The 22251-nt window shown below is 40.9% G+C and overlaps 2 protein-coding genes and 1 long non-coding RNA gene across 4 annotated transcripts in view; 2 read left to right on the top strand and 1 right to left on the bottom strand.

Moving 5' to 3' along the window:
• Positions 1 to 17151, bottom strand: part of pex14 (peroxisomal biogenesis factor 14) — a 40026-nt gene extending 22875 nt beyond the window's left edge. For both annotated transcript variants that reach the window (XM_058084383.2, XM_058084382.2), the window contains exons 1-2: positions 17045 to 17151; positions 16173 to 16226 (exon numbers count right to left, since the gene is read on the bottom strand). In XM_058084383.2, the coding sequence (XP_057940366.2) occupies positions 16173 to 16226; positions 17045 to 17074 (84 nt within the window). In that variant the 5' untranslated portion in view covers positions 17075 to 17151. The remainder of the gene's footprint in view (positions 1 to 16172; positions 16227 to 17044) is intronic.
• LOC131136980 (uncharacterized) lies at positions 13630 to 14555 on the top strand. The gene is made up of 3 exons (XR_009131834.2): positions 13630 to 13760; positions 13882 to 14005; positions 14109 to 14555. It is a non-coding gene; the product is annotated as an uncharacterized LOC131136980 (long non-coding RNA).
• A 731-nt stretch (positions 17152 to 17882) lies between the features above and the next one.
• Positions 17883 to 21594, top strand: dffa (DNA fragmentation factor, alpha polypeptide). Its single transcript, XM_058084384.2, has 6 exons — positions 17883 to 18090; positions 18604 to 18762; positions 18839 to 18993; positions 19225 to 19426; positions 20095 to 20222; positions 20991 to 21594. The coding sequence occupies exons 1-6, from the start codon at positions 17997 to 17999 to the stop codon at positions 21189 to 21191; spliced, it is 939 nt and encodes a 312-aa protein (XP_057940367.2). The 5' UTR covers positions 17883 to 17996; the 3' UTR covers positions 21192 to 21594.
• The last annotated feature ends 657 nt before the right edge of the window (positions 21595 to 22251 follow it).

Here is a 22251-nt window from a genome sequence, read left to right as displayed (position 1 = left end):
TCCTCATATGAATTTCCAAGAATTGCAGGGAGCGCCGGGGCGGGGGTGGGGGGGCTAGAGACTGTCAAATGGCATTAAACAATAAATTTGAAGTGGGCGTCATGAGGAGGAGCCTTGGACATGAATATGTAAAAATGCAGGAAAAGCGGAAACAACTGGAGGGTAGGGTTTAGATGACTTATTATCAAACCTGTGGTCCCTGTGATTCAATTGTGAGAGTCATCTTCCTAATAGGTTGAAAGGTTTTGATTACTCTTCTTTTCTTTTAGTGTTGAAAGATACAAAATGATTGAACACCCTGCCAGTGGTAATTCATTTTGTGTAATGCACTGCATATGCTATGAACCCATTTCAATCCAAAAGAATTGCAGTTTCAACTTGTCCAGCGGGTAGGTTGAGTAGTGAGCTTTATTTCTGTGACACACACAAGACTATCGTGTCAAATCCAATTCCCTTCCTAACTGAGGTGTACTTGGAATTTTCCTTAGTCAGCGTGCTATTCAGTAACTTCTGTCTTCACCATATCCAAGCTGTTGCTGCTGATCGGACGACAAGAGAACTGTTGCCCCGTGCTGGGACAGAAATACATTAACTAAGTTAAGTCTGAAATTCACACACAAGCGCCATCAGACTTTGATCTGCAGCTCCTGTGAAGAAAGCAAGAGATGTGGATAGATGTCCACGTTACTTTTTGAAAAGACGTCTGTAGACTTCTTTGGCAGTGAATAAGTTAATAGTATCCCAAATAGGAATACAGTAAAGTCTCGTTATATCGATATTGTCGGGAGTCGGAAAAAATATCGATATAACCGGACTGTCGATATATCCGTTCCTGCGCCGAACTGCATTAAAAGTGGGCAATAATGCACTCGACCTTGTTCTATAGTATAGAACAATGTCGAGCAGCTTAAATCAATCTTTGCTTAAGGATTTCAATACCAAAAAAGAACACGGCGAACGGCTGCTTCCAGTCAACTTTATTTTTCACACTTCCACCACCAGAGCACAGCACACACACCGATTCCCGCACTTCCTGGTTCACAGGTCATGCTCAACCCGCCCCACATAGCTGGCCAAACACATGCCTGCAACAGAAGAACCAAGAGAGCCGTTTTCCCCATGTCTGCGTGAACAAAACACGGTATATCTTCCATATACCGTTGGAATTGGTGGCACGATGGTCGTGTGGTTAGCGTGCAGACCTCACAGCGAGGAGACCAATTTCAATTCCATCTCTATGTGGAGTTTGCATGTTCTCCCCGTGCATGCGTGGGTTTTCTCCGGGTACTCCGGTTTCCTCCCACATTCCAAAAACAGGTTAATTGGCGACTCCAAATTGTCCAAAGGTTGTTTGTCTATATGTGCCCTGTGATTGGCTGCCGTCTAGGGTGTACCCCGCCTCTCGCCCAAAGACAGCTGGGATAGGCTCCAGCACCCCCTGCGACCTTCGTGAGGAAAAGCGGTAGAAAATGAATTAATGAATGCCGTTGGAATTGCATGGGTGACTACATCTTCCTTCATCACAGCACAGTTAGGGTTGGGTTGAATACATAGCAATGTGTGTAGAGGTTGACATCCCATCCTCATTGTTACCAATAAATAAATGTGTTTTACAATTCGAGACAAATGTACGTCATTATATGCTCTCTACGCACATACGGGGGGGTGGGGGATGGGGGGTGGGGGTTCATGCAAACTCCACACAAAGATGCCCAAGTGGAAAATGAAACCCAGATCTTTCCCATGTCCTGACTGTGTGGCCAACATGCTAACCCCTCAGCCCCCGTGAGGCCATGTTAATAGTCATAAGTACAAAATCTTTGTAAGGAACATGGCGAGCTCAGCGGCAAACTAATGAGGCCCATGTCCATTTGGTTACCGGTAGACCTTCAGGGAAAGGAAAAGTGCACTTCTTAGCAGATGACATAGAAGCTTTAAACAAGTTCCACCCAGACATCTCAATCAATTATAACCACATTTCACAGATTTTAGTCTTGTCTTGTTATTGACTTATAGATCATCTCAGTTATAGTGTTGGGTAGCACAACTGGGCTTTTAGCGGGTGGGGTACAGACAAACAATATGTGATACATTCACACTGGGGCAATAATGAATGACATGAAACGATCAGAATTAAAGGATAGGTTAAAAAAAGTAGATAATTATTTATTTCATTTGAAAAATTACTTTTTGCTTTCTTGCTCTGTTGATCTCTACTTGCTAATGCACCAAAGTGCTTCATGTTAAGGGTAATAATCATTACAAACCAGATAGCCAATAAAGTGTCAGGTAAAAGAGAAAAAGAGGCAAAAACTCAATCACAGGAGCAGAGACCATTAACCAACACACTTAACGTGAGTGAAGTTGATGAGCGAACAGGATTACAGCAATGTTATTGAGTTTGAATTGGACACGAGTTGCACTGCACTACACAGTGCAATATTACTATTGCAATACGCTGATTTGTGAGAAATGAGAACAAAATCCATTTACGCTTGGATCACATCATGTGGGAAACCATGTAACCAGTTTATTATATATTTTAGCTACACCTACAGTTATTTGCAATTATGGGGTTATTAATATTTAGATAAATATTTAGAAATAAAATAATGACCTACAACACTGTGTTTGTGGTGATTCAGTTTTCTCACGTAAACACTTATAATTTGCTGTTGAATGATTATTTTTGGGTGGTATGTTTTATATCACATAAATCAATTCACAGTTCCACATGTCCAAAAGGAGTAGGAAGAACCAAAGCTTATTAAATCAGATTCTGGAATATCCAGAAAGCTTTCTCTGGGGGTTATTGTGTGTGGCTGCTCTATCGAAGTCCACAACGCACGGCACAGGGCTGAAAGTGAGCACAATTGGTCCCCTTTCATGCAGTGGTTCGCACTTATTTTCTGTCATCACCCCCCAGGACAGAAATGTCTTCACGGCTACCCGATGTAATATACTATTGAGAAACTGATCACATGTATTTATTCATCTGTCCTGTACAGACTGAACTCATATTTTCATCAATTTCACCAAAAACATGTCTATGTCCAATTATACTACAGTTTTTTTGCATTAAGAGGACATGGTGAAAGTATAATTTGGGTGTGAGGTGCAGTGGAGGGGGCTGAAAGGAAGTCATTAGCAAGTATAGGATTCAGTCTCAGTGTGAATCAATTAATTCCCAATTGCCCCAGCCTGTACATTTGCGGAAAAGTGCCCCTGATATAATAATAGACATGGAGAAAAATTGTGTTAGAATGGTCTCGGATTTCCAATCCTAAACACAGGATACAGGAGGACACAAAGCAAGAGAAGGCGAGAGACGGCAAACAATGAAGCTTTATATTAATGTGGTGCTCTCATCAACGATTTGCCATCACACACTGTCTTGTATGACTTCACCAAATACCTTCTGTGTTACAAGAACCCCACTAAAATGCAATGAAATCATTGTATTTCCTTTACTCGCCTGACTGGTTAGCCAACAGTGCTTTTTAATGTTTTTAAAAGAGTGGCTTTAAATGCCCTTCTCATTGTGACATGGTTCCCATCTTAATATGACCTTTAGTGGCGGAAGCAATGTCTCATGGGAGCAGCTATAGGGAATTACTGACGCTGTTAGACATCAGGAAGTGAGGTGCACACTCCACTTGGACAGTATCTTATCACCAGTGCTACTGCGAATTAACTCGTTTAATATTAACAATACAAAGCACTACCAAGAAATAGTACATTTCACAACCAAAAAGAATGCACAGTAACATTTAGTGGAGACATTTCCAGTATTAAGAGGAAATAGACCAAAAGTCTTCAGTGTCTCGCTAACCTTTATAATAATTCTGAAATCAAAAGAGTAAATAACCTTGGTAGGATTTCTGTGTCCTGTGCTCTGAGAATGGGGTCAATTTTTATTGAATGATGCTCCAATGTTTGAAAATTAAAAGGTCAGAGTCAACATTTCAATAGATGAAACAAACAGGCAATGGAAACGTTGATTGACATTTAGGTTTAAAAATAACATACAGCACTGTATCTGTGACAAAGTCACAGGCAGGCTATGATTATGCAATTATTATTGCATTATTATGCAATTTTGAGGGGGGTGGGCCGTGTTTTTTTCCCTTTTACCTTCCTCAGAGTGCATGTATTGGCCAAACTTTCCATTTAGCTCTTTTATAGTGGTTACTTTTTACTTTAATTCAGAATGTTACTTTCCTGTGTAGTTAATTAAGCTTTTACAATAGCCTGGCTTGTCCCCAAACCCCCAAAACATGTTAGGTTAATTAGGGACTGTATATTGTCCAAAGGTGTGCACATGAATGTTTATTTTCTTCTTAGATTATTTAAAAACTTCAAAAACTGGACTGAAAAAAGTGTTATAAAGCAAAGTCTGCCATGTCTTAGTGGTCATGCACAGTGTTCTTGAGGTTGCTGTCGATAAACTAGCGAGACAGTGTGTTGAGATAAGGACATCCCCTGTGGGGCTTAGAGAGACTCCACGAATAAAGAGTGAGGACTTCATAAGTGACACCTCACTTCCACCCAGTTTGGACCAATATTGTTAAATAGGCCACAAAAAAGGCCAAACCGTGCGTCCGAAGCTGCTCTGAGATATAGAGGTCATCGGTGATTAACCCGTGGCACTTTAGCAGCGGTGGTGGGGGATTGGGGAGTCACAGCGGAGCACAAGAAACTACTTAGCCACCACAAAACATCCCGGCCTCTTCTCAGCTGCAATCCAGTAATGGATACTTCCTCAGCTCCTCAATTGGTCAAAATCTTTTCATAAAATAATTTAATTCAGAAACACATTTACAAAGCAGGAGTAATCCATTTTAATTAGTTGATTTTTTTCATTCGCATAAAATGTAATGTACTACCATCGATCTCTTCTGTGCTTTAATGCAGTGCTTCTTTCCTGTAATTTGAAGCTTTTCTTTTTGTATTTTGTTGCCCCCTCCCCCCAGTCAATGATGACATTCTGTGAAAAACGGATGCAAGTGTTTTCCAGTATGGAGAACAGACACACCAGTAAAATTTTGGATCGGTCGAATGTGCCCGAAAATATAGTTTGCACAATCATACACAAGAAATTACTTACCGTATGTGTTATGATTATGGTCAAAAAGCAGATGTGTATACACACCAAATTTAATGACTGCTGTAAATGTAAATACTTTTCTCAGGTGTAGCATTTAAATCCACACAAACAGCCTTTTTATGTATTTGATAATGCCGATGACTTGTAAATACTGTGGTAAGCCAGTCAAATAAACAAGGACAAAGTCTTTACTTAAGACCGTCCCCGCCTGTGTGTTGTCCTTCACATCATCAAGGCCCGGTGAGCTTTCACATTGAATTAACTGATTGAGGCGAAATGCAAGCGGTACCAGCAGCAAACAACGTAATGCTTGAGTCCAACAGACACACCACAGAAGTTGTGGCCTTTGTCACCAGCAACTTACCGTGACAAGCTTCTCCTCTTTTGTTTATCTAAATCACTCTTTCTCCTTGAGTCAAAACCATGCACTAACATGGTTGGCTTACGTGTGCCACTCTGCCACCCTGCCACCCGTCAAACTGACTAATATAACTGCAATGGAGAGGCCAGTAGCGGTAGAGAGGTGTCCTTTTATTGATCAAATTATTTCTTGGGTAAGCGGTGCCAACCTGACAAGAATGTGCTAACAGAGACAAGCTTACAGATTGTGACATTATAATCACACGTCAACCGCTCGCCAGTCAATAGGCCGAGTGTGCTAATCGTGTGTCACCAATGGATCTGGATCACCAATTTCATGGTCTTCAAAGGGGAGCAGGAATTGGTGGCATGACCCTCCACATGTGGGTGAGAGCTGTCTTTCCTCTCTCAGGGGGCCATGCAGCAGAGCATGGTGTCATGTGACATACACTGAGGCCACTGTGGCGCCAGAGAAGAATAATATCGCCATCTACTGGTTAGGGGTGGCACAGGTGTTTCTATGCATGGCAGTACCCTTGTTGCCTGTTTTTAACTTAGATGTGTCAGAAACATTCAGACACACAAACAATGCCACATCTGGAGCGGCGGTCAAGTCAGGATGCATTGGCCATCTGATGAGGAAGAAGAACGTCATTTAACGAGCACGGACTCAAGAAAAATGTTGGTAAATTCTCCTTTTCTGGACGCCTCCAACTATTGGGGAGAATCTCACCTTCTGGAGCAGAATAAGCACCAAACGTGTGTGGTGCTGACAGCATAGGAAAGCAACAATCATCAGGCTCACAAAATTAGAAGTTCTCTTTCTTCCATTTAAGCCCTCGCTAGAATGCATCAACACGACAGCTTGTCACATTGAATAACCATTCTTCATCTCAACCTCTCTGAACCGGACAGGCTGCGCGTGGATGATTTCATTGTTATAAATGTCACAAAGTCACAAAGTGTGGCGTTTTGTTTATACATGACACACCTTAGCATGATCCACCTTTTCTGGGAAGTTCAGACACCGTTTTTATGTTTTGCAGCATGTTGGCTTTTAGCACAACAGCAATAGATGAGGATGAATGGAATTAAGATGCTCTTATAAATTGCTGTAAAGTTTGGTGTTCCAGGAAAACCATGCTATTATGCATTCATCTACAAAATAACACTAACAGAATCCAGAAAAATTGGTTTGGAAAAAGACCGGCTGCTCAGTCAGAGTTCACCTATCAGAAAAAAAGGTCATACGAGGTCCAAGTTGACTTGTGGTGATAGACAGACCTACATTTAGGCGGTTTCAAAAAGAATTGTGAGACAACCCCGAGGCAGCCACAATAATGTCACCCAGGGTGGCGTGTTACAGAACAGGGGCTGAGGCAAGCAGCTCAGCAGCAGACACACACCTGTTTCTTTCAACCGCGACACACGAAAGACATGACAATGACATGCCTTTGCTTTCCAAAGTGCTGTGGAACCTCAAAGACAGGACATAACCCAAGCGAGTCTTTCTGCTTTATTGTGACTTCCCTCTAAACTGCTCGTGTACGCAATCATGCACTGCTCCCGTGTTCTCAGCACACAAAATCGATCCAAACTGAGCTGTAAATGAAATAAACATATAATTCATTCTGTACCATTCTGCATTGCAACTCGGTGAGTGACAGGCGACACAAAGCGACACAACATATAATACAATGAGACTGTCCAGCCAATGACAACATCCCCTTTGCATGTATTTACTTAGACAGCCAATCAGTTCATGAATAGCCTGTTACATGCTGCTGTTCTATAGGTTAGCGTATAGATAATAGGGCAGTGGAGTCAAGGTAGCTAAATGCTGCTTTCTAACCCAATGTTATGGCAAAAAATGTGCAGTACCACATCTACCCACCAAGCCAAAGTAAAGGGGGACCTATTGGGCTAATTTTTCGTCCCTTTGTACTGAGTATGGACTCCTATAGAACAGCTTCACACAATAACCTGCACAGAAAGCATTCTGGTTCTTCCAGAATCTGCACCTATTCAGTTGTATTTCTTTGGATTTCGTGATTTCAGCTGTTTTTATGTATTCACCCATGGCCCACCTCCAGGCACGCCCACTCCGCTGTGATTGGTCACACTCCCGAGTACAGAGAAAGAGTTCCGGTTTGTGCTACAAACTTTATCGGAGTTGATAATAAACAGCAATTTATCTTTTTAAAATGTCCGCTTTTAACATACAGCCACGTGTTGGATGCCCAATCCGATCCGGAAGTAGAGACTGGACATCTGAAGTTTCCCAAGAAAAGAGGTTACTTCAAGACGTCTCTTAATGGTAAGTAAGCTTTTGTTTTGATGACATACAAATGCAATCTGCATTGTTTTGAAGCTCACCAAACAGTTCCAATGCACAGCCATCTACAGCTCTAATCAAAGAGAAAGCAAAATACCAGAGCCAGGAGAGCTGCAGCAGAAAACAAATGCAATATTCATGTTAATCACTGCATTAACACGACGTTGACAGTCATGACAATCGAGCAAAGACGGGGAAGCCAAGACGTTGAATAATTGTTCAGGAAGCCAGAGGGGATGGTGGCTTTCTCAATGCAGCAGACTGTTTCACTCCTGAGCTTTGTTTTCAAAAATGTAAATGGAACACACCAAACAAAAAAATATTACAAAATTAATTAATATATTAATAATATTAACAAAATTGCTGGAAGCACCTTATGCAATAAACTGCCAAGTGAAAATGAAGCTTAGCCTTAAGTTTGAGTCATGATTTCCATTCATCTTCTTTCGCTTCCCTTTCTACTTTGTTCAATTCCTCCCAGGGGATCCAAAAGCAATCCTAGGCCTCTCCAACCTGTCCTGGGCCTTGAACACCTCCCCAGGAAGGCGTTCAGCAGGCACGCAACTCGAGTTCTTCCCGGATGTTTATCACCCTGTGTCAGGGAAAGCCCAGCCATCTTACAGAGCCTAGGTGTCCAAAGTGGGGTACAATTGTCACTAGGGGGTAAGTGAATAAAAAGGAAAAACAATCTGCGCCTAACAAGCCCAGAATAAACGTCGAAAGTTAGGCTAATTAGTGCAGATGAGTTTCTGTCATGTATATATTTAGTATAAGACTATTTATTTTTAAGATGATGAGCTCATAGTTTTGTTTTTTTTTGGTTACCCTAATTTATAAGCACACACTCTCTCTTTTTTAGATTTCCCAGATAACACAATCTCTGGGCACCACACACTGAGAAACGATGCAATCCCATTAGCATTTTGCTTTCATTATTTTTAATCAAAACCAGAAAACTGACACATATTAATTAATATCCATTAACATTTTTGTGCCATCTCCGAGGGAAAACATTGGTGTAGGGAGAGAGGCAATTAACTTAACAAAATAATGAAATAAAAACAGTTTTCAGAAATCCCTGATAAATGTAATTATGGGTCCCATCTAAATGTAAGATGTGTAATACATTCTTACTGTCGTATTCCATTAAACTGCTATTACAGTCTTGATGGAACTATTAGTCACTACATTATTAATAAAGTATTCATATTTTCTGTGTACAAGCCTGCTTTCATACAATAATACATTACTGTGCCTTCACATGTTATATTGTTGCCCATCTCAGTAGGGTCTTTTGTGTTGATTATGGATTGCTGAAAAACTCCAAGTGAAATCCCCTTCATGACTCCCCCACCCATTAATGTATTGGAGTGGGCTGTTTACATTAAAGAACTGGAATAAACATCTGAAGCATAACGTCATAATTTACATTCCAACATTTATTAGATGTGACAAACGAGCATTTGGGCCACTCGTGCTGCACGCCTTCAATCCACATAAATTACAGCTCGCAATGGAGTGCAACAGCAAATTATTTTATTATATTTATGCATGTATGCCTCTATAGGGAGCTATTAAGACAAACAAGGAATTACCTGATTGGCTGAACTTCAGTTAACAAAGAGAAAAATATGAGATTGGAGAGCGGGCCAATCAAAAGTCAACATGATTGAAATGGTAATTCTTAATTGACATGTTTAAATTACTCTGAGTAAAAGCTTCAACATGTTGTACTCGGTACTTTATTTGGCACGGGCTCTTTATTCCTTTTTCTATACCATATCCTTTGCTAGAATCACTGTTATCTGTAAATAACTAAAAGGCATAAGGGAAAGCATTTAAAGAAAATATCTGGCACCGTGGGAGAGCTCGCCTACAAATTACCTCAACAGCTTCACACAGTGAAAGCAAAATGGGGGGAAATGTTTCCCAAAGTGTCAATTGCAAAGAATTATGCTCTGATTAGAATAGTTGTGAAAATAGGAGAGAGACTACTAAACCAAAAATGATTTTTGTCACAGTAAATATGACTTTAGTTATACATGTAAACTATGTGAGAAATCCATTGTGTATTTGTTACAATAGAAATCTTTGCAATAATGTGTTTTGGTAGTGTATTAGATAGTAAATGTTGCATGTTATTTTTTGTTATGTACATAATTGAATAATTATACATTATTAAAACTAACTTAAATGGAACTTTTATGCTTTTTCCACTTTTCTGACCTACAAACAGTTAGTTCACCCCACAGCAGAAAACTTACTGGTTAAAATAGTGTATGGAAAGACATATGGCCAAGAGAGAATTAATCACATTAAAAAAATGAGGACGATGCTGACAAATCAAAGGGTCTCAGTACCTGAATTACCACAGTCATTTGCCTATTAAAGTCGGGATGCTTCCTGTCAATCATAGTCTCATTTTGCGGCGGAAAGCAAGCGTAATTGCTTCTCATACTAATCAACACAACTTGTGTAATTATGCCTTGAAAGTGACATTGGAGGCTGAGAGCGATGTGAGTAGTCTTGACAACGGAGACATCTTCGATTCATCAGGAGATTTTCAACCTCGCTGCAAGGAGACAAGCCACTCTCTGACCAAGTCGCTCACTCCAGCAGTTTGCCACGGTAAACACAATGAAATGATGATAAATCAAGCGGAAATAATTACAAAGCAGAAGAGGGAACGAGACCGAGCTGGATGAGGCCACTTTCTTCACAGTACTGGAGAAAAATATCTACAGTGCAATTAAACCAGTGTCATACTTCCATATTGTCTCAAATAAACATATTGGGACAGTTCACTAAATTACGGGAGAATGGGAAATTACAGTTTCGTTAACAGGCGATTTTTTTTTTTCATGAAGACATTAAATTCCAAGCGAATCCCTAAGCATATATTAACGTTAATTTATTTCTGCTTAATCACAGACTTAACATAATGCAGCCAATAGACATTTTTATCAAACAAAACTCTATAAAAACTGTCTTGGGTTACATCTGCAACTAGTCATAGTGTAGCCCAACCAGCAGGTCAGAGAAAGGTCAAAAATAGTTGCCAAAACCAAACAATCATAAATGTGTTGTGACACAAAGTCACAACAGCTTCAGTGCGGTAAACTTTTCAGTGAATTAAAGGATCCTCAATTCTCCCATTTTTAAAAAAGACAAGATAAAAGCCTGTTGGGTGTGTTGGCAAAGCAGATCAAGTCCAGCTCAGCACATGAAGCACAAACCACAAAATAGATCAAATTCATAAACCAGGCTGGAATCATCTGGGCTCATCACTTTGAATGATGCGGGGGAAAGCATCAGAAAGGAGTTGCCAACATCAAAGAGACGTCAACTGGTAATTCTGGCACACAGGGGGAATAAGCAAAATGATTTCATCTGAAAGTGGAAAACAAAGAAGAGATTTATGGCTTATAAAAAGTAGTTCTTTTAAAAAACCAAAATTCTTGTCTGTGTCATTCCCCTCTCATGGTCTTTAAACTTGAGCACATGTTGAAGACTGAAGAAACGCTCCTTTGACGTTCTATATGAGAAGTGCAGTTTGACAAGAAAAAGAAAAGCTTAACAGAGAAAGCATGTGTGATTCACGCCCTTGCATTCAAGCCTAATGAGTCAAAAAGTATGACCTGCACTTAAACCAGAAGTCCCAGCCAGAAGCTGTAAACTCATTTTCCCTCATTCAAGGCAGCAACATCGGCAGCAAAGATGTGCTCCGAGTATGCACGATAAATCTGACGTGAAATCATAATCATAAAAGCAATTAGCTGACCCTGCGCCACTCGTCCTTGGACATGACAGTGAAAATTCATTCAGAGTCCTCTAAGGATGCTTGCTGCTGGCTGTGGGGTTGAGTGGGTGGCGGGGGGTGCAACACAGCAAGAATAAAATGGAGGGCCCTTCCTGTGTCATTAACCACTGAAACAAGCAGCGCATGATGCACAAAAAGTGTAGTGCTGTTGTTTCAAAAAGAGCATTTCTACGGAGGCAAATACAACAGGAGCCAAGTGGTATGACTCTAAACTACTTACTCTAAGGTCACATGTGATGACATTTATTTAACTTGTGTGCCAGAATCTGCACACACGCACACAGTTTTTCATTTTCACTTCCACGCCCAGTAATTACATAGAGGCCGAACTAGTGTCTGCCACCTAGTGACCATCTTCTTCAATAATCATGAAATATCTCTGTGCCTCTTGCCCCCGTTCAGACCATAACTCTCCTTTACTGCAGACAACTCCAATAAAAGATTACAATTACAATTAAAGCAATGAGCATGGAGGAAAAAGGAAAGATCTCTGAAGGTTCCCTTGACTAACTAAATGGTAGCCGAGCTTCCTGACAGAATTGAATTAACATAGTAGAATCATTAGTGACTCCCAAATAATTAATTTGAACTATGCTTAAACTTCCTAGCCCTAAAACTTGAAATAATGAATATTAAAAAGCCATGAATGTGAAAAAAGAATCATCAGAGAAGAGATCATCTTGCATAAAGCTTGAGATAAACAAGTTTGGGGGTTCTTTTTGGTCAAATCGTGCAAACTGAAGACACTTGGTACCTTGTGCACATGTTCCACAGGCAGTGTGGGATCAGAACCCACGTACATGAAATGAAGTTTATAGGATTTACAGAAAGTGTGCAATAATTATTTCAACAAAAGTCGGCAGGGAATACATTTGGGCACCCCAACAGAATCTTCCTTTTGCAGAAATAAATGCTTCCTATGGCTTCCAATGAGGGTCTGGATTCTGGTTGAAGGTATTTTGGATCATTCTTCTTTACGAAACATCTCCAGTTGAGTCAGGTTTGATGGTTTCCGAGCTTGAAATCGCACAGATTTTCAATCAAATGCAGGTCTGGGGACTGAGATGGCTATTCCAGAACGTTGTACTTGTTCCTCTGCATGAATGCCCTAGTAGTATTGTGTTTAGGGTCATTGTCTTGGTAGTATCCAGCCCTGGTGCAACTTCAACTTGTCACTGATTCTTGAAGACTGCTGGCAACAATCTGCTGAAACTGATTGGAATCCATGCCACCTTCAACTAGTCACTGATTCTTGAAGACTGCTGGCAACAATCTGCTGAAACTGATTGGAATCCAGGCCACCTTCAACTAGAAGAAGATTTCCAGTACCTGCACTGGCCCCACAGCCCCCCCATCATGATGGAACCACCACCAAATGTTACTGTGGGTAGCAAGTGTTTGTCTTGGAATGCTGTGTTCTTCATCCGCCATGCATACCACCCCTTATTATGTCCAAATGACTCAATTTTAATTTCATCAGTCCACAGCACCTTATCCCAAAATGAAGCTGGCTCGTCCGAAGACTGAAATCGGACTTAGTAGTAACACCACTGCATCAGATATATTTGCATCAGATATATATTCCAGGGCTGATATATGAGGAACATCTGCCTGCCCTGGAAGCTGTTGGAAAAGAGGAATGAACTGATGAGCAAAGGCTCCAGACAAAGTCAAAGGGTGGCATTACCAGTAGTAGCAGTGCCTTTATGTTTCTGATTCCTACTGGCCAATCCTCTGCCAGCCAACCAGGTACTCCACAACTTGTCTGCTGAAACACACAACCTATCTATGGTATGGTTGCAGCGAGGCAAAAGAAATTTGGAGACTGCTGAACCGCCATAGATAACTTCAAAGCATCTTACTTAACACTCACAAACGTTTTCATCATTGTCGCTACATGTCCTGGGGAAGGAGGGCTTTTGAAGTAGCGGTGAAAGCTATGATGTTTTTAAAATTCTTTGTCCCCTCATACAACCATCCTCCCACCATTCTCAAAAAAAAGCTTACATTACCTACATCCCCACACAGAAAAACTTTGACCTTAGCGAGGATAAGCAGAATGGAAGAAAGATGGATATTTTCACAACAAAATAATATAATAAACAGCATTCATGGATGTATTCATGATCAACGCTGTAGTAAGTGTACAATATGTCAGTGCTTACACAGCTATTGTTTCCTTGGAAAGGATATGAAGGAAAAGTGAGTGATCTGGAGTGATATGATGAGATGAGAGGTGAGAACAGAGTGTCCCTACAGGGACAAAGCACAACGGTGTGGGAGACACCATGAAGAAGCTGGCAAGGGGAGACAGCACGGCACCCATGACTGGAAGGTGGCGGCTGGTTGTGGGGGGAGGAAGGCAGAGACAGAGCAAGATGGGGTGAGAAGAGAGTGAAGAGCAGTGCCGGAGGCAACAAGAGTGGCTGACAGTGACTGGTACACCAGTCAAGCACAGTGTTATGATCCTCTCTCTCTTACTGCAGGTCCAGACCGGCTCCTCTAGTCTAGATGGTGGCGGAGGCTGTGGCTATAGCCCCTAAGCTGGACCCCTTTGTTACACAGAGGATAGCCCACACGGAGCAGTGTGCCAGGGCCTTCTGATTTGAGTGAGTCAGAACCTCTTAACGTAACTGGTGTGCCCAGTCTGACATACACACGTGCACATACAGTAAATGTTATACAAATGTGTGTTATCTCTCTCTCTCTCCCTTTCCTGCTCACTCACTGCCCTCCCAACCCTGCCAGCACTCCCTTTCCTCTCATCCAGATAAAATTCTTTCAGACACAAATTTCAATTATTCACCTCATCCAAATAATGCCATGTGACAAGAATTATCCCTACTGTAATAATCCACTTAACTGGGAAAGAGCAGCTCATCAAAAAGAGAAAGGAGAAAAGGGGCTGCAAGTGAGGGCGGTGATGTGCATGTGTGTTGGGGGGTGTAATGGGGGTGTTGTCAACCAGTCTCGAATCAGAACCCTCCTAACAAGAATTTCTTGCCTTTTTGAGGAGGCAGTATTGAAGCGCAGTGGGATGATGAAATTGACGTAAATTGAAAGAAAGCCTGAGAGAATGCTCCCACAATCAATAACCCCAGGATTAAATTAGCCTTGGCATGAAGGCCTGATGTGCATGTGTGTGTGTGTGTGTGTGTGTGTGTTTGTACTTCTATCTTAGTGAACAACGTTTGGAGTGACATTTTGCCCAGTCCTCACTTTTTTATCCACTGATATAGCTTCTAGAGTCTGTTTAAAGGCTTCACACCAAGTTTCAGAGAGGTCCTCAGAAAGATAGTAAACACGAAAAATATACACACACTTTACTCACTGCTTATTTTACTGCCCATGTGGCAGTCACTGAAATTACATCATAATTACTTAAGTATGCTCTCTAACGCCCTCCCTGGTAATTACTGGAATCACACCCAAAATGTGCTCTATATCGCTCTCCTTAGTTACTACAAACACACTGTAGAAAGCTACAGGATTTTATTGAGAAAAATGAAGGAAAGTACCAATTTTTCTGACTGATAGAATGAAGGAGTCAAGTAGAAGTTGGAATACCTACAGAAGATTCCTATGTCTTTGCAAGACCTGGTGCAATGACAAACATTCGTGGATGTGACTGTCTTCGAAAATTGGCAAATTGGAAAGCAAAGTGGAAAACGCTGACCTCCTGAGATCAACAAAGCTTAGAAAGCAGGTTGCCAGACACTGCCAGCTTCTGGATCTTGATGAACAAGAGCTGGAACAAGTGGTCAGATTGATGGGCCATGATGTTAAGAGTACATCGTGACTTCCACAGACAGACAGATGAGACATTTCAGGTGGCCAAAATACTAAGCAAGACTAGTTGGCACCATGTTTGGGTTTGCGTAGTTAGGTGCCTGGCCTAACATTATCATTCACGAATGGCGAGTACCATTACATTTTTATTTACATTGTAATAAGTATATGAGGCGTATTTTGGTCTTGAACCTGTATTGTGTGACAAGTATTAATGGCTTTTGCGACTTTTTAGGGAACCGAGCCAGAAGAGTTCCTTCCCTTAAAAGGCCCGTCTCTTTTGGCTACCAAAAGGCTCCTCTGATTTTCATGTTTCTTAAATTCATTTCTTTTCCTCATTTCCAGGTGGTCCGGGAACGTGACCCCAGTGAAAAATAGGGATATAAATAAATATAAATATCATATATCATAAGATAAGATACAGCTCTATTAAAATTAAATATAATCGTTCATTATTTCACTCATAGCAAACTACAGTTGTCCTGTGAATGATGTGTTTGCTACAGTTTCACACTGAGATTTTAAGGTACATGATTAAGAATCATGATATGCTAAATAATTAACAATAATAAAAACATAATTTATTATGTATTCATCACATCATGTTTTTGATTGCATTACATGAAAATAAACAAGTGTGTATTAGTGCAAGCATATTGGATGTTTGGATAAAGTGAATTACTTATTATATTTTGCTTTTAAAAATGTCAGTCCTCATTGCCTTATCATTTAAGTAGCTGTACTAAAGGTTTACTTCTTACCAGGGCTTCTCTGGCAGGAGCTGGTGCGCCATCTTTCCCAGGATAAGGGACAGCCTAACAGAGCAGAAGGAAACGAAGAAGTGGTATGAGAGAGCCATCTGCTGGATGAAAGATGTCATAACTTACTAGTTATGTTTCATTATTAACCAAGTAAATTTTATTTTAAAAAAGCATAAAAACGTGTTAGCACTTCAAATATAAATCCACATACTTGAACAAATTAAGTATTAAAAAAACACAATTTAAAAATAAGAATTTAAATAATTTAACCAGTTGCCGCAGTAGTATAATACATTATACTATAGCTGAGTTTGAAAGGCTTTAAGGTGTACTTAATTTTCTAAGCACTGTTTTGACTTGATGTGGTCCAAAACTCATTATTCTATATATCCGATACGAAATTGGAGACAATGAAGTAATCTACCTAACAAACATGTATACGAATGAAAATACACGGAATAATACACTGAAAATACACATGAATAATACTTTCATTTTTAAAGGACGTCCGCATGGAGTCACCTTACAGAACCAGCACGCTCAATGCCCGATTTTTTCATCGATTTTTTCATTCATTTTTAACATTGCCATGTTGATCCATTTACCTACCAAACATGACGGATGCGACACATAACACTTTGACGCAAACGTGTAGAAAGTGCGTATCTGTCTGAGCAAAGAGGCGACTTCTGAATGCTTCCGTAAAATAAACCCTAATGCAATGTGCAGTAGCCAATGCTAGCACCACAATGTAAACAAAAGCAAGAGAAGCAACAGCAATGCCATTTATATAAAAATATTCACGTTGCAAGACTATACGGTCGTTCTGAGACACCAAGAGGAAGTTGACATTATCATAGAAATGTTTTGACCTGTGGATCGGAGTGGTCGGCGGATGACATGTTTCTGTTAGCGTTGAAGACTTGGACTTCTTCTTCTTCTTCTTCTTGGGTTATAGGGCGGTTGGCAAGCGACTTTGGTGTGCATTACCGCCACCTTCTGGTAGGGAGTGTGGATCGCTTAAAAATGTCAAAATTAATATCCATCCATCCATTCTCTGCGGCGCTTATCCTCACCAGAGTCGCGTGGGTATGCCGGAGCCTATGCCAGCTACTTGGGGTGACAGGTGGGGTACACCCTGGACTGGTGGCCAGCCAATAGCGGGTAACATATAGACAAACAATCATTCATACTCACATTCAAATCTGTGGACAATTTGGAGTCGCCAATTAAGCTAACGTGCATATTTTTGGAAAGGTACCCGGATAAAACCCACGGGGAAAACCCACGGAAACTCCACAGAGATGCTCAACGGCCAACATGCAAACCACTCGGTCACCTTGCGGCTCAAAATTAAGAATAACTTTTTGTAAAGACTCAAATTGAATAATAAAACTGAAAATATTAATACCAACAATAGCAACAAATATATTCTATATAAACCTGTTCAGTGTCAAAGACTCGATCAATCGGCTTAATTTCGATTGCTTTTGCCTAAGCACAAAGTGCACTCACGATGACCGAATAGAGATTTCACTGTAAACGCGTTTACATTATCGCTATATAAATGATATTTAATGATGGATTATATTTCGTTGACACATTATTCTTTAGAGACAACTTGTAATTTTGGAAATGACAACTTTCGCCATTCTGTAGTCCGCTTAAGAAAAATAGAATACTACATTACCCATCGCCCCTTTCGCCACCACGGTTCTCAAACTGATAAACTCGAAAGGCTAGCCAGAGTTGCCAGTGGTCGCCTTCCATCCGTATTTCGCTGTGTCTTAAAAGCAGTAATTCCATATTTATTCTTATTGTATAATGGCTGATCGGAAGCCGTGTAAGGTGTGTAACTTTACGCGACAGAAATCATACGGTTTGGTCGTCCCTTCTCTTGAGGAACTGAAGACAAAGGGTGAGATGATCGACATTTAAAAACATTACTCTCAGATGCTAACATTGATAACACTGACAGTGTATTTCAGTGCTTAAATGCAGAAATGAAATATAATAAATATATGTAATTACATGTTTGGATTATTGGAATAGGCATTAGTCAGTGATTTAGTCCTATTAACGTCGTACCCTGTGACAGTAAAGGGTACACAAACGTAGTTCATCAGGTTAAACGTCCCTGCTGTAGTCGCCATTTAAGATTATCCCACAAGATCATGAGCTAACGTTTCGTCTTGCAAAATTTCTAACATGTTCAAACTTGCTGTGTGAAATCATTCAAGAAGAACGCCATTATCTCTGCTCATTCCTTAAATGCTCGTCACCAGGCGTTGCCCAAATCTCTACCTGGAGTGGAGGTCAGCTAAATTACGAAAATACGGTTATCATTAAAAGTAAACAAAACTATTGATCTGAGCTGATGTTTGTTCTTGCTTTCTATTTCTATTCTTGTCATATTTTGTCATTCAAACAGGAAGTGAGTGTCTTGGATTCACAACAAGCGACCTGGTTACAGTGGTCTTAGAAGACGATGGGACAATAGTGGCGGACGAGGCCTACTTCTTGTGTTTACCCACCAACACCAAGTTCATGCTGCTGCATGAAAAGCAGATGTGGTCGCCCCTTCGCCGGCGTGAGCAAGTTGATTATGTTTCGAATGTGAATAGCATCATGTGAAAGTGTTGGTGCTAATTCAACTTCCATTGTAGTGGATGGCGGCACAGCGTGGATGGCGAGGAATTCAGTGATACTTGGAAGTGACGCTGTGGATGCAGCCATGCTTTCTGCACCGTGGTGGGGCCTGGCCTTACAGCTCAAGCAGGACCTGGCTAGTGTCATCCTCATGTCTGAGGAGGACTTACAGGTAGTGTGTCACTGTATTATGGCTCTCTGGACAACAGTGTTATACTGCATTATGGCCGTCCAACCAGGAGAACTTCCCTATACCACCACACAAAAAAATGACTGGGTGTACTCACTTTTCAGTGATACTGTGCAAACACATTTCTGAGCTATCTCCCAAATTCACGCCAAGGTAGCCTTTGGTTCAACAGTAAGCTAATTTCAGTGAAACGACTGTCATATGCTATTCCAGAACTTAGTGGACGCTCCCTGCCCTGAGCTGGCTTCTGCTCTTGGCTTCAGCAAACGGAAGACGGAGAACCTTCAGGAAACATTGCAGAGGGTTTTGGACCGTCGCGAGGAGGAGAGGCAATCAAAGGAGTTGCTCCAACTATTCATCAAAGCAGTAGACAAAGAGGAGGGACCGCAGGCAACAAGCCGGCCCAGCGAGGAAGGTACTCTCATATTGTAGTACAATATTGTTGGATGGGGAGGCGATGCGATCCACTTTTTTTCAAGAGAATAACTATGCAAGTGGTACATACTTGTGATGCATTATACGCAGTCATGAACAGTATGCACCAGCATGCCTGCGACCCTCGTGAGGATGAGTGGCATAGAGTATGGGTGCATGGATGGAAGGAAGATAAACATTCATTCATTCTTTTTCTACTGCTTATCCTCACGAGGGTGGCCAGCCAATCACAGGACACATATAGACAAACAACCATTCCCACACACATTCATTCATTCCTATGGACAATTGGTTGCTAATCAACCTAACCTAGCATGTTTTTGGAATGTGGGAGAAAACCGGAGTACTCGGAGTAGACCCATGCATGCACAGGGAGAACATGCAAACTCCACACAGAGATGGCCAAGCGGGACATCAATACATTTGTATTGTAATTCATCAATACATCTGATGACAATGATCAATTAAATGTCATTCTACATGACAGCAAATATAAGGAATGCAGAATTGCAATAATAATTATTTTCAAGGGAAGTCACGCTTATGCCTTCAGCCACTAGGTGGAGCTATTGTCACAGCTGAATAACACCACCGTCACACAACAAAAGAACCTCAAGTAGAAATGATTTCTTCCATTCCATGTGCCAGAAGCTGGAAGTGTGGATGTGACTGATGGGATGGAGGTGGACCAAGCATCTGAATTCATGCCCAGGACTCTAATGGTCCTTAAAGGAAAAACAAGTCCAGAGACCAGACTGTCCACTGAAGCTCTTCAAGTAACGCACACTCGGTCTTCACATCACCTTTCCTTGCACTTTCCTAAGCCGTTGGGCAGACAAGGTGCATTTACACAGCACAGCAATGTGGGTGTGTAACTGACCAAAGCACAAGACTATTTTTAAGTATTTGAAGCAAAAATAAGACCTTCCGTCCTTTGTAAACTGCATCTTTGTGCAGTACCAAGTTGCCTGCTTTTAGTAGGTTTAAAATGCTCTGTCAATGGTCACAAAAAGCATCCAGTCAATCAACATCATAATAACACGAATCAACTGTTTTCACACACAATGGCACAGATGGTGGCACTCGGGCTTTTTGATTAGTGGCTGATGGATGAGGTTGTGCTGGTTTAATCACCACAAATGTGCAGTTTAGTCCAGATGAATGTAGTGGAACATCTGAGGGAAAACAAGCCATTCCAGGAGGCTATTCCTCCTTTTTACTTTCATACTTACTATTTTGGCCATCGAAACATTGGAACTAGAAGTGATCCATTCCAGTATCAATTTAAAAAAATCTTAAGTCTTAATGTCTTGATACTGGAGCTTTTATTAGAAAATCCAAAGAAAAACACATGTTGATGTTCACTGAGCTCTTGTGAAGAATGCCACAGTCTCAAGGTCTCATTTCTACGGATGCTCCGATCAGGGTTTTATGCTGCCGATTGTGACACGATCACTTTCACCACGATAAATAAGGACTCACTGTACTTTTGAATCATTTGAAACCATTTCCAGCTGTTCAAACAACGCTGTTTCTGTGCTAAGATGGTGGTTGCCAAAGGAGTGGAGGCGATGCAGCAGGTGCTGGGCTGGGACGGAGTCAGGACGTCATCGTTGTTACAAGCCTGTGAAGCTGAGCTAAGCCGGCGTCTGCAGCAGGCTCAAGTCGTGCAGTCCATGAGGGGCAGCAGGGAGCCATCTAGCGAGAAGACTGTGGAGGAAGAGAGCAAAGGAAGTAGCAACTAGGCCGGGTTGCTTCCTTGCCTGAGCACAGACTGATAAGAACTCCCGCTGACTGCCTCAGGGCCGCTAGAATGGATTCACCCTACCTTTAATGCTGGATTTCATAAATGTCAACAAGGTTGATGTTTGTAGCGTTTTTGAGTCAACAGATGTGGAGGGCTTTGCACAAGTTTTTATCAAGCTATCTGATACAAATTGCTTATTGCAAATTGCTCATTTTGATGATCAAGCCGTGCGGTGAAAAAGTAATAATAATGTTGGACTATATTGGTACTGTTCAGTGTGCATTGCATCTGGATACCACTATTAATAAAGCAATTATTGTTAATATTCAGTACACTAAATTGTTACATGTATAATAGAACAAATAAACAATATGCAGTCATTTTGGAGCAAAATGTAAAGGACTTTTTTTCTTCTGACTCGGAAAAAATAATTCTATATGCTAGTGTGTGTTTGTATAGATATACTGAAAATATTGAGACATATTTCAGTTCAATAATGAAACAAATAGCTACACTGAATGTGTCTGCATCAACAGGACTAATGAGACAGACAGATCTGACAAAATAATTATTTAAACAAAAGTAGGCAGGTGCATAAATTTGGGCACCCCAACAAAAAATTAACATAAATTTTTAGCCACTTTGTCACTGATTCTTGGACACTGTTGGCAACAATCTGCTGATACTCAATGGAATCCATGCGGCTTTCATCTTGAAGATTTCCAGTACCTGTACCTGCAGGGAATGATTTTTGAAGTGTATTACTGCAGTAATATTGTATGGGTGCAGTGCCTCCTATTTTGCTGTACGTGGTTTTTGAAATCAGGATATGTAATTGTGAGCTTAAAGGATATGCAAATTGTGACATCAATGTACTGTATGCGTGTAAAGCCTGACCTTTGCCTGACATAATGTCGCAACCGAATGCACAGACTAATTTATAAAGAGTCAAGGGACATGATAAGATGTTCATAATTTCATGCAAGCGAGCTTCATTGAACACGCCCAGCTGACATTAGGATACAGATTTGTCTTTATGAGTTATGTTGAGGGAGATC

Source organism: Doryrhamphus excisus, linkage group LG17, assembly GCF_037039965.1.
Source record: "Doryrhamphus excisus strain RoL-2023G ecotype Guam linkage group LG17, RoL_Dexc_Guam_v1.1, whole genome shotgun sequence".
NCBI lineage: Eukaryota > Metazoa > Chordata > Actinopteri > Syngnathiformes > Syngnathidae > Doryrhamphus > Doryrhamphus excisus.
This window is presented reverse-complemented; position numbering and strand designations above follow the sequence as displayed.